The following is a 12,477-nucleotide window of genomic DNA, read 5'->3' as shown; positions in this document are numbered from 1 at the left end:
TGCTGTTATCATTATACTTGTGGTCGGGCCTCTGCTATTGGTGTGAATGAGCCTTAAATCGTATTTTTTGTGACATTAAACTCATTACATTTGAGTACCTCCACCCCAATATATATATATATTTATTATTTTTTTTAAATAATTTTTTATTCTGTCATCATTTACTCATGTTGTTCCAAACCTGTATGATTTTTTTTCTGTTGAACATAAAATAAGGTATTTTGAAAGAATATTTCAGTGTTTTTTGTCCATACAGTGGAAATCAATGGGCTCCAATGTTGTTTGGTTCCCAACGTTCTTCAGAATATATTCTTTTATGTTCCGCTGAAGAAAAAAATTAATACAGGTTTGGAATGATGTTTCATTTTTAGTTCAACTATCCCCTTAAAGGGTTAGTTCACCCAAAAATGAAAATGATCCCATAATTTACGCACCCTCAAGCCATCCTAGGTGTATATAACACAATCGGAGTTATATTAAAAAACATCCTGGCTCTTCCAAGCTTTGTAATGGGAGTCATATACACCTAGGATGGCTTGAGGGTGAGTAAATTATGGGATAAATTTCATTTTTGGGTGAACTAACCCTTTAAATGTAGCCATTTAACACAAATCTCTTTGCACAACCACTGTGTGTTCTCTTCTCAAGGTCTGTGCTCTTTAGTTTCCTTTGAGTGTAGTTCTCAGTAACAATGCACCCTCAGAGAGTGAAGATTTGTATTATTGCTTGAATAATTCTTAAAAGTCAAATATTTGTAGAACCAGTGAATCAGAAATCTGATGGATCCATTTCTTTCTGCAGCAGCAGCTCGGTCTCAGCCCAAAGAATTTCACTGGACGGAAGATCAGCCACCAGAACAGGTCCGGCTCATTTCCAAGGAATGGACTTCAAGAGGTCTCGCTTCAGCAAGAGCGTTGCCCAGTTCGACATTTTTCTGCTGCCGAGCTCACTAATGTCTGAGTCTTTCACCTGTCTAGACTGGTGTTGAAAAACATGACACTCCTCCCACATGAGGCTCCCAAATGGAGGGATTTTCTTTTCTTTTCCAAGGTCAACACTAAAGAAATCTCAAAGAAAGTTCCCGTTTTCTGACTCTGGACTCTCAGTATGCCAGAAGGGGCCTTGGCATTGTTTTGTAGACCTTATGTTGTTGTGAGTGTGGACTCATTTGTCTCAAAGTGAGACAGAGTTAAGCATCCATTTGAAAGCACATAACATTTATTTATCCGTTTAGATGTTTGATAAAATTATAGCTGACGTTTGTGTGGAAATTGGAATTCATTTCCATTTAAATTAATATGTTTTACATTGAATTTTAGCTGTTGATGTTAGATTTAAAACCAAGATTAGAATGTGAAATGTCATGTTAAATGGTACATTATTATTTGAATAGATGATTATTTGAATTGAATAAAGTTCAAATCCACTGGGGTTCAGATAGTCATGTGGTTCATATTAGAATAAGGATCATGAGGATCATTGATGTCAGATGATTAGCAGATCCATAACTAAAGGTTACTACTCATGCTTTCCCAATGACGGTGCAAAATTTTTTATAATATGACATTTCTCTTAGAAGCCCATTTAAAACCCAAACGGTTCAAACCTGCTACTTTTGTGTCCTAACTGTAAATCACCAACCTCATGCTTAAATACTGTAGTTAGTATATACTAACTCCAAGGTCATGCACATTGGTAAGTTGTAGCAGAGGTTATTCTAATCGTCACAGCAAATGCGCAAAGATCAAAGATATGACCTTTGTAAGGTTTTGAAGCAGTGTAAGGTGCATATGTATATAGAGTACAAGTTTGTCAATTTAAAAAATGGTCTTAAATTTTATTTTGTATTCATCTTTTATCCTAGGACATTAAGACAATTATAAATTATTATTTATGAAAAATAATCTGCTAAAGTTTTTTTTTTTTTCATTTGTTTCTTTGTTGTGTTATTTTTGAGTATTTGTTTCACATTTTTCTAGCATCTGTTACACATCATACCTGTAATTCCCACAATTTCCCCACACAGGATTAATTATGTACTTAATTTACTGAGAAAAAATACGTAATACCTATCAAAGCACTCCTTATTCTGTTTACTATAAAAGTTACATGACGTCCCTTAACTTAGACAGTTATGAGGAAGCACTTTGCCTATATGGTCAACCTTTGCCCAACATCATTAACATTGCCAGAATCACAACTGCCCATAAAAGTAGTTAAATATTGTTGAGCGTTTGTTCCGCTCTAGGGATTTATGTTTGGGTGACCCCTGTTTCGACACATTTATGTGGGTGCTGCTGGTGATTTGACGTACACCACCCTGACTGCCGATTAGTGTGATTAATAATGCTTGTTGTTTCTTAAAACCTGTAAATCGAGATTAGGTATTTCCTGAGAATCATAAATAAACTCTGTCAGAATGCCAACAGATCAACAGTCTTCCTATTTTAACGTTAGGGTGAAAATATTAAAAGATGAATGAAAATAAGATTAAGACTTGACTGCTTAAGCAGTTAAAAACTGGAAAACTAGTTTAGTTCATGATTTTATTTCAAAATAAAGTTTCTCTGTAGCCTAGGCTACTATATATGACATTTTTATTTTTATTCACTCTGGAATCAATATCTGTTTCACTAAAAGTTTCAAAATGTGGTTTTGTAGTTTTATGGATCATCACTGCCAGGGGATGGGGAACTTTTTACCCCTCAGAACACATGGGCGGAGTAGGAGCCTGAATAGGTCTGTTAAAGGGGTTAATTTGGACTCTGTAGCTTACTATATATGGTTTTTTTTTTTTTTTTTTTTTTCACTCTGGAATCATGCATCAATATCTGTTTCACTAAAAGTCTCAAAATGTGGTTCAAAGTAGGCTATATGGACCACTGCAAGGGGATGGAGAACTTTTTACCCCTCCGAACACATGGGCGGGGCAGGAGATTGAATGAGTCTGTTAAAGGGTTAATTCTGGACTGCATGGACAGGAAGATGTTCATATCTGTGAAACTTAAGGCCATATCGCTTTAAGGAATTCAAGTTCAGCTTCTTAAGAAATGTTACAAATGCTCTGATATATGTGTGCATCGTTGGATTAAACGTGGTTTCATTCAGGATTGAAACGGACTGGGTAAACACAAGAAAGGGAAGTTTTCTCGGTAAGACTCTTTTAGTGAACTTGAAGTTTGGCTCGCTTTCCTGGTATGTTTGTTACTGTAAATATGGTTAGCGCGTTCGTTTTTTAGCCACGTGTTGTGCGCAACGTGATTTGTTGTTTATAATTTATCTTTGCCTGAGAGGGTTTTTTTTCGCCCTGCAGTGTGATTATTTTGAAAAGAATTGTGTAACGTTACATTATGGGGACGTCTGTTTGTGTAAAGTTGCAGTTATGTAGGCTAGTTAATGTTTGCGTTAAAGATATTTAACTATTTTCTATGTTGGGGTTTTGTTTAGATGTTTTACTCTTTTTTTTTTTTTAGTTTTTTTTTTTTATTAGTAGGCTAGTATTCTCTGGTAGATTTTCGGACGTTGATGCTTAAAGGGACAGTTAACCCACATTTTTGTTTGTTTGTTTTTTGCCAGTACTCGCCCTTATATTTTTTCAAACTTCTGAGTACTTCTTTCTTGAGTAGTACATAAATAGAAATGTTTGGCACGAGTTGTAGGCACTGACAGCCTTGGGGCTATTAACACGGAACACGTTTTTGCTCTTAAAGATGCTGCATGGTCTAGAGACCTTTTTCTTTTATTTCAACTACTTTCAAACTTAAATTTGTGTGTTTTTTTTAGAACACACTGTGTAGAACTTTATTGTTTTCTATGTAAAAATTAGCTTGACAGACGTGTTTCGCGTCTTTTACATTAGATGTCATTCTTAAAAACGCGATCGCTCAAGTTGAAATTCAACTTTAAAAGTTAGCCTAAATTTTTTTTTTATTCCACTGTCTTGCGTATTCAAATGTAATACCATGTTCTGTGTTAACAGCACCTTTTTTACCTTCTGTGAATGATGAAATGTGAGTGTAGCCTATTTCCTTCCTTAGATCTTCTTAAGAGATATACGTATAGGGGTGTCGCTTAGGTTTCTAGAACCCTGTAGCCTAGTTTGTTGCCTCAAGCTCCCTCAACTGTAACCTTCTTCCTTGTTATGGTACCCCTGTGTAATGTGAATTTATGTGGCACTATTTTTTTGTGTGTCTAAGTGGCTTTTGTGAGAGGGGAAATTCTTGGCATTCCTCAGCGTAGATTCACTATCATAATTTTATCTGTCTGCATGCGTAGACGTGCTCAGTAAACTCAGTTTTCGGTCACGTACACTTTCTAAACTTTGCTTATGTGTCAAGGAAATCGCATTCAACAAGTCAAATGTCCCGGGATGAAATTATGTCTGCCATTGGAGACTTTAATCACCCTGCAAGAATACAAACACAGAGCTCAGAGCAACTGCCCACATTTTTCCATACACACAGCATAAAGTATGAGTCACTGCTCATAAATAGATTCCACCATAAACCACCTGGCTCTACATGTATGATTTACAGTGATCTAAGACCATGAATTAATGGTGCTTCCATGCTGAGAAACGATTAATTGTGTGGTAAGAACGCTTATCCCAGACCTGCCTGTACAGACAACCAATACCAGAAACTGTGTAGGCATGACACAGCAGAGTTATGATGTGCTTTCTTTAGTGTGTGTGAGTGTGTAACTATGAAACAATAACACATTGTCAGTAAAGAGAATTTAGGATTTTTTTTTTAACGGCCGCCTTCATTCCAACGTAAACCTTTCAGAGCAGAGATGAAATTTCACCAAAGTCTGTGTTCATGAACTCTCTCTCTCTCTCTCTCTCTCTCTCTCTCTCTCTCTCTCTCTCTCTCTCTCTCTCTCTCTCTCTCTCTCTCTCTCTCTCTCTCTCTCTCTCTCTCTCTCTCTCTCTCTCTCTCTCTCTCTCTCTCTCTCTCTCTCTCTCTCTCTCTCTCTCTCTCTCTCTCTCTCTCTCTCTCTCTCTCTCTCTCTCTCTCTCTCTCTCTCTCTCACTTCACTCACTTCACTCTTGAATTGAACTCTTTCTTCCATTTTCTCTTACCTGTAACTAAAGCTTGGCAGGCGAGACACTTACTTAATCTCATGGAAGTCATGCAAGCCTAACATGTCTACCAATGTGTGTGCAGACAATAAATATGCTTTGATAAAAACTTTATCACTGCTTAAACACAGGCCGGGTGACTGCTATGCTATTTTCACACAGGATTTATGGAGGGACTGGGCCTGGATCTTTGACGTTTATTGATTTAAGACTCTTTTATGATAGTCTGATCATTCAATCACATTTTGATGTCCGATGATTCATCCTTATTTGATTTTCTGTTCACAGAGTGGGTCAGTGCTCCAGAAAACAAAGTGGAAAATGAGATAGGTCAAGTTTTCAGACATTTTGAAAGGCACTGGACGAAAAACTACGTGTCCGGAGGAGATTCAAGTCCATGGTAAGGTTTGGAAGCATGTCCTACAGCGACCAGACTCCACCCAGTCCCAGCAGGACCAGCGGCAGTAACTCTGGGGCACAGTATGCTACCGCTGCGCTGGGAGTGGGCCTCATCGCTTTGGGGATCGTCATGATTGTGTGGAGCGTGGTGCCGGCAGGGTCCGGTGGAAACAGCTCCAGACCAGGCATGGAATCCACTCAAGTTAAGGAGACCTCGTCCGTGGCTTTCGTCTTAGTGGGGGGAGGAGTGGCGCTGCTGCTGCTGTCTGTGTGTCTGAGCATACGGAACAAACACCGGGCGGCCAGGGGACAGGAAGCCGGCAGTACACCCGCTAACACACAGGGGGAGGAAGCTACGTGAGTACATATTGTTAAATACACACCCAGGTGAAATCACATTCATTCACTTTATGATGATATTTGCGCCAATGACGTGACGTTTTTATTCTAATAATTTATGCAAAAACATTTAAAAATGCAATTTATACATATAGTGACTGGAATACACTTCTATGTTTTTTTTTTTTTAGTTTCTGAATTAAAGGAACCGTATGTAAGAAATGTATTTCAATTAATTATAAAATGGCCCTGATATGTCACTAGACATTAAGAAATCATGTTCATTTCAAATACTTATATCACTGACAACAGTCTGGCCAGGATATTGTCATTATAAAAGTGAAGTTGCAGCCCTCAACTGATGTTGATGTTGTCATGTTGTGTTTTGGTCTGATGCCCCACCCTCCACCTATCTACTAATCAGGAAGTCAGTAGTGTTTCGGCATCCGGGTTGCCAGCTCTGCTCTAGTTACCACAGCTGCAGCTACAAACGTGTCGGATAAAAAATGTCTAATGTTACGAAACCTAAAAGACCTTGTTATGAATCCGAAATACGCAAAACATCTCTCATGAAGCATAAACATAATTAACAGGAAAAAAAACTTACTGTGTAGGACTCATCACTTTCCATTGGAAGCTCCTTGTAGCAGCCTACGCTCCTGCTGGATCCTGCAGCCTAACTGGCAACCTCGAGTCAGGGGGGAGGGGGAGGGGATACACCGCTCTACAGTAATTTGAAAGTGATTGCAGTACCAGTTTTGGCCACAATCTTACATACAGTTCCTTTAAAATAAATGTTTATTTATTTTTTGGGGAAGTGTGAAGTCATAAATATCAGGTTGATGCAACCTCCTGATTTCATTATGAAGAAAAAAGTCTTAAAGTCTTTGAACATTTAAAAAAAAAATATATATATTTAAACATTATAAAGTACTTTGGCATAATCTTGTATTATTATGTCTTAGAAAAAATATTTTAACAAAATTGCTTCACTGCTTATTAATATTTGACAAACTTTTTTTCTGCCAAATCAATATCATGTGGTCCAAACAACATACAGGATAACATATAGGCAAGGCAGGGCAAGTTTGTTTATATAGCACACTTCATACACTATGGTAATTCAAAGTGCTTTACACAGAAAGGAATTAAAGTAATCAAAAAATAAAAGCAAGGAAAATTAAAACAGTTATAACAGGGATGGAAATTCACTTTTTTGTCCACCGGCCACTTATTGTTCGTTCAAGCTCGAAAGAGAACTGTCAGGACATCCACAGGCAGCTCGTTCTTTTTTGTCTTATCGCGCATGAATGGTTTAAAAGCATTTGCATGAATAAGAGCGGGATCATGTAACACTAGCCAAAGGATGGCAAAAATTAACAGATGCTGCGTTAATTGCGTTAACAGCGCTAATTTGTTTATTTAATATAAAATCGCAGCATTTTGCGTCATATAATCGCGTAGGCTTGACATCACGATTGCGATATGATTAATCGTGCAGCACTAATACTGAATAAAAGAATTAAGTTTGTATTAAAAATAAAACGTAAACGGTAGTGTATAACAACCTAAATTTGCTGTGTATGGTTGTAAATGGGCGTTTATTTTTGTATCTAGGATGGATCAGAACTTCATGGTCCCCACTTATGAGGAGGTGGTTATGAGTGGCCAGTATCCCATCACTCAGTCCTCTGAGCGACACAACAGCGTCACACAGCTGCCAGCCTATGAGGAGCTAGAGGAAGATCAGCGCATCGTACTGGATGGAACCAGCCCAGCACGCAGACCTTCATCCCAAATCGACCCCAGCACTGGAGCGGGCGGCCGCAGAAACAGCCGTCCCAGTCGCAAGCTGATTCCCCTTAAAATTAGGCGCATCAGATCGGACAACCTCCGAAGGAAAAGCTTAAGCGATATCCAGCAGAGCAACGTGTTCACCATCGAACCTCTCACTCCGCCCCCACAGTATGATGATAAAGACCCCCCACTTCCTCCTAACGCACAACAGTGAACCGTGCTGGAGGTTTACACTGACATTGCAGTGTCAAAATGTGATGAAGTGCGTCTACCTCCTTTATGAAATACTATAGCACTGAACTGCATACTACTCCTCTGGATAGGATGTCACTATCAACAGCACAGAGTTCACAGTGTTCTGTAAAGGTGAAGAGCCTTCAGGATGTCTTCCTGTGTTGGTCGTACATTTCCTGTAACTAAAAAAGCTGTTTGGAATAAAACCTAACTGGATTTTTGAAAGATGTTTACTGAACAACTGCTGGTTTTGATATAGGCTGGTCTTGTTATTGCCGTTAAACTTGAAATTCAGCATCCGAGCTGCCCAGAACTTTATTTCATAGGACGTCCACAAGAACTTTCGAAGAGATGTCAAACTATAAACTCTGAGTCACATCAGCACTGTTGCGTTTTTGCACTTATGTTTTGTGTGTTTGTCTGGTGTGGAAGAGGGCATGTGATGTTTTGTAAATTTTCCATGAACTTCGTTTTAGTTTGTGTGTTGGCTTTAACTTTCTGTTTGTGTGCAAGTATGATTGTTCTTAGTGACCTTGTTGCCGGAGTGACAAACTGTGAGGTCATCCGTATGTGTCTCTCCTCATGGTTTATGACACAGAGAGGTTCTTTGACCCTGCAGCTGCTTTATATCACTCTCTCACCAACGCACACCACCAGACACTGAGAATTTCTTGTCTCCCTTTTTCGCTAACTTGGATACACAAACACTCAGTCTTTTCATCCCTTTATTTTTAAATTTCAGAGTTGATTTGTGTGAAGACAACTGTGTTTCTCATAGGGCAGCGGTAGCATCTCCATGCTGTGAGGTTCAAGCTCCCCGTCATCTGTTTGAGGCTAGCATTGCTCCTGTAAACAATCCAAGATTTTCACATAAAGACACACCCGTAACTGGTTGTTATCGAAATCAGTGTTTCTTTTTCTGGAATTTTTTGCTGATGACACTGCAGTTTAAGACGTGTGGATGGAAAATGTTGCTGAATTTCATGTGCTATTTAATGATGTTATTTGTTTCTTCTGTAATGTTTTTTTTCTTTTTTGGAATATTCCGTTTAGAATTGTAATTAGTATGGTATATGAGAAATAAAAAAAAAGTTTGGCATGTAGTTGTATTTAATCTAAAATATAAAAAAAGATACATAATATAATAAAAATGGTACCCTGCTTTAGATATTATGTTGTCTACAATTAATGTTGCACCTACATTCCAACTAATTCTCATTAGAGTATTAGTAGACTGTATCTGACACTTTATTTTGATGGTCATCCAACAGACTTTCAGTAACTTTGCAAGTATATGTCAACTTCTTCTATACCAAACCCCTTATTCTACTCCTAAAAGTCTATAAATACTGTCAGTGCAATGCTACTTATACAGTAGTTGACAATGTCTAAAGAGTACCATAAAAATAAGTGTAACCAAAAAGTATTTATCATGAGGGATGCTGATAACTTAAATATAAAGTGTGATTGAGTAAGAGAGAATAAATTGTGTCATCCAGAGCATTACCTCTATTTGACCTCTAAAAAATGTTGATTCATTGTAGAAATAAACTTAAAGGAGAACTCTGGTCAATTTTAACATTGAGCTCCATTTTTTTGTAAATTTGGAGTGCTGTCAATACAGAGAACAACGACAAAAATCGGTGTTGCCTACACCGTGTTATCCTCTTTTTAAAATTTGCACCCTGTTGACTTCAATGGGGCAAGTTTTAAACCAGCTTTTAGTCTCTTAACATCCTTGATGTGTCATTACAAGTGCACAGCTAATGTGAGTGATTCCTTCAGAGTGATCACGGGTGAATCTGACTGCAGTAGATGTGAAAGATATTAATAAAAATGATGTTATTTCAGCCACAAACATATCTGTATTTACATCCTGTTTTCGGTCGAAGTCCATAGTACCTTTAGTTACCTATGATCACGCGCGTGAACTCGACAATCGATTACTATGGACTTCGACCGAAAACAGGAAGAAAATACAGGTATGTGCGCTGGCTGAAATAACATCATTTTTATTAATATCTTTCACATCTACTGCAGTCAGATTCACCCGTGATCACTGAAGGAATCACTCGCATTAGCTGTGCACTTGTAATGACACATCAAGGATGTTAAGAGGCTAAAAGCAGGTTTAAAACTTGCCCCATTGAAGTCAACAGAGTGCAAATTTTAAAGGAACACTCCGCCGTTTTTTGAAATAGGGCTTATTCACCTTCTTTCCTACATTTAGATAGGTGGGCAAATGCATTTTTGTCTCAGTGCATACATTGTTTTAGTTTGACAGGGTCGGCGCTAGCTTAACTTAGCATAATGAATGGAATCCTTTGTTGCCAGCTAGCATGTCCTGAGTAAAAGTAATATAAAAAATAAAAAAAAACCACATAATTACTTCTTGTGGCCTGCGTATTCACAACAGGTACAAATAGCGATGCAGATTAAAGGAGACATATCATGCTTTTAAATCGTTCCTTTTTACATATAAATCATACATTTGTAGTCTATATAAAGCGGAACTACAATGCTTGGGTCTGAATTCCTCATTATTATAGCTCCACAGGCCCCCTTTTCTACCCCTTTTCTGATGTGCGTCTGAGAGCAACTCGTTTTGGTGCGGTCTCTTTAAATACAATTGAGACACTTCATACCCCGCCCCCTCTCCAGGATGCAGAGGTCACACTCGGTTCAACTCCACCCCGTTCGGCCATTTTTGTAGTTTGATAGCAGAGATACGATTATCTAGCGGCACAGAAACTTTTTATTCACACGTTATTAACAAAATGTCAACAACGGAAGACTTGTCCAGCCAGCCTTACATGTTCGAGCCAGAGTCGGAGCCGGAGCGAGATGAAAATGAAGATGACGAACCTGCAAGAACAACGTCTTCATATGGATGTATCGCAATGGTGTGTTACTGTATTTACACATGAAACTTTGGTCTTCCGACCTTTTACCACCGTGTCGATTTATGTTGATTAATATGTGCGAGGGACAGAGAGCAAGACAGCGTCTAGTTTGGAGACGGTGTCTTGTTTACATTTTCGCCTGGCTCCGAAGAGAGGGAGAGAGAGCGCGCGCACGCGACCGGGTCTCTCTCTCTGCTCGTTCTTTCAGTTAAACATGCGCCGTCACAAGCGCGGCAGTTCATCTACATTAGACGGTGTAATGAAGCGTGTGGGTTACTACATCCAACAACCGAACTTTTTAACTTACCCTCTCGTAAGTTCTGCATCCTTTAACTTGGACTACAAAATTGCAGCGAGAAATAAAAATGGCGGATTGATCGAAGTATTGGCCTGGACGTCAATGTCCTTATTTGGCAGTTCCGTGACGTAATAGTTCACAAAACGTCATAGATAACAGAAAAATCGGAACAGGTTGAAAAATAAGGCCAAAACAGAATATAAAGATATCAACGAAGCACCTGAAGAGAATAATTTCAACTTTTCTGTACTTCTAAACACTCTAAATATACAACAAAATGCATTTAAGGGCTAAAAAAAGTGGATTTAGCATGATATGTCCCCTTTAACACTAGGCGATTTCCTAGGCAGATATTGACTTGGGACTATATTATGGGGAAGCACAGGCGAAGCACTGCTACTTGGGCGCAGAGATATCACGCCCAAGTTGCAGTGCTTCGCCTGTGCTTCCCCCTAATATAGTCCTTAATATATAAGTCAATATCTGCCTAGGAAATCGCCTAGTGTTAATCTGCATCGCTATTTGTACTCGTTGTGAATACGTAGGCCACAAGAAGTAATTAGGTGGGTTTTTTTTTTTATATATATTACTTTTACTCAGGACATGTTAGCTGGCAACAAAGGATTCCATTCATTATGCTAAGCTAAGCCAGCGCCGACCCTGTCAAACTAAAACAATGCATGCACAGACAAAAATGCATTTGCCCACCTATCTAAATGTAGGAAAGGTGAATAAGCCCTATTTCCAAAAACGGTGGAGTGTTCCTTTAAAAAGAGAGTAACATGGTGTAGGCAACACCGATTTTTATTGTTGTTCTCTGTATTGACAGCACTCCAAATTAAAAAAAAAAATGAACTCAATGTTAAAATTGACTGGAGTTCTCCCTGATAAGTTTTGAATCTCTATTCATATTACCCAAAATAGGATTTTTTTTTTAAACTTATTTATTCATTCATTAGGTGGCAGCGCATTCATTCCAGAGTAACGCACTCAGATGAATTACTGTGTGCTGTGACACCATGGTCAATTTTAATCCATTACTCTTTGAGAAACAAATGGTATTGTGTATTTCTTTCTGCCAGCCACAGCAAAAGCCCCATACTCACGAAACAATTTTATTTTTTAACATTTGGAATTTTCTCTAAAATTTCCATCTAGAATTGATGTATTCATTCAGTTCCCACAATGACCCTGACATCTGTTTAGTGGAGAATGATTCATTCTCTTTCGGTTCACTATACAGTTTGTTCACTGCTTTGTTCATTGATCCTTACCGATCCTTACTGCAGGATTGGTGATTCATTGAATCGTTCACTCAACCGATTCGTTCCGTGAAGGGCGTATCCCCTCAGGCCCAACCAATCAAACGCTCCTTCACGTTCACGCCTCACGCACTCGAATGTAGAAGGTACGCGCTTCGGAAG

At 38.6% G+C, this 12,477-nt stretch overlaps 2 protein-coding genes across 5 annotated transcripts in view; both read left to right on the top strand.

Annotated features, from left to right (window-relative positions):
• The window catches only part of kazna (kazrin, periplakin interacting protein a), a 44,250-nt gene extending 42,819 nt beyond the window's left edge, over nt 1-1,431 (top strand). For 3 of the 4 annotated variants that reach the window (XM_081349325.1, XM_081349326.1, XM_081349327.1), the window contains one exon: nt 802-1,431. In XM_081349325.1, the coding sequence (XP_081205451.1) occupies nt 802-960 (159 nt within the window). In that variant the 3' untranslated portion in view covers nt 961-1,431. The remainder of the gene's footprint in view (nt 1-801) is intronic. The other variant, XR_014028961.1, reaches the window with a different exon arrangement.
• Nucleotides 1,432-2,806: 1,375 nt separating this feature from the next.
• Nucleotides 2,807-9,047, top strand: tmem51a (transmembrane protein 51a). Its single transcript, XM_081348103.1, has 3 exons — nt 2,807-3,152; nt 5,372-5,839; nt 7,439-9,047. The coding sequence occupies exons 2-3, from the start codon at nt 5,481-5,483 to the stop codon at nt 7,830-7,832; spliced, it is 753 nt and encodes a 250-aa protein (XP_081204229.1). The 5' UTR covers nt 2,807-3,152; nt 5,372-5,480; the 3' UTR covers nt 7,833-9,047.
• The last annotated feature ends 3,430 nt before the right edge of the window (nt 9,048-12,477 follow it).

Source organism: Scardinius erythrophthalmus (assembly GCF_964197995.2).
Source record: "Scardinius erythrophthalmus genome assembly, chromosome: 20".
Taxonomy (NCBI): domain Eukaryota; kingdom Metazoa; phylum Chordata; class Actinopteri; order Cypriniformes; family Leuciscidae; genus Scardinius; species Scardinius erythrophthalmus.
This window is presented reverse-complemented; position numbering and strand designations above follow the sequence as displayed.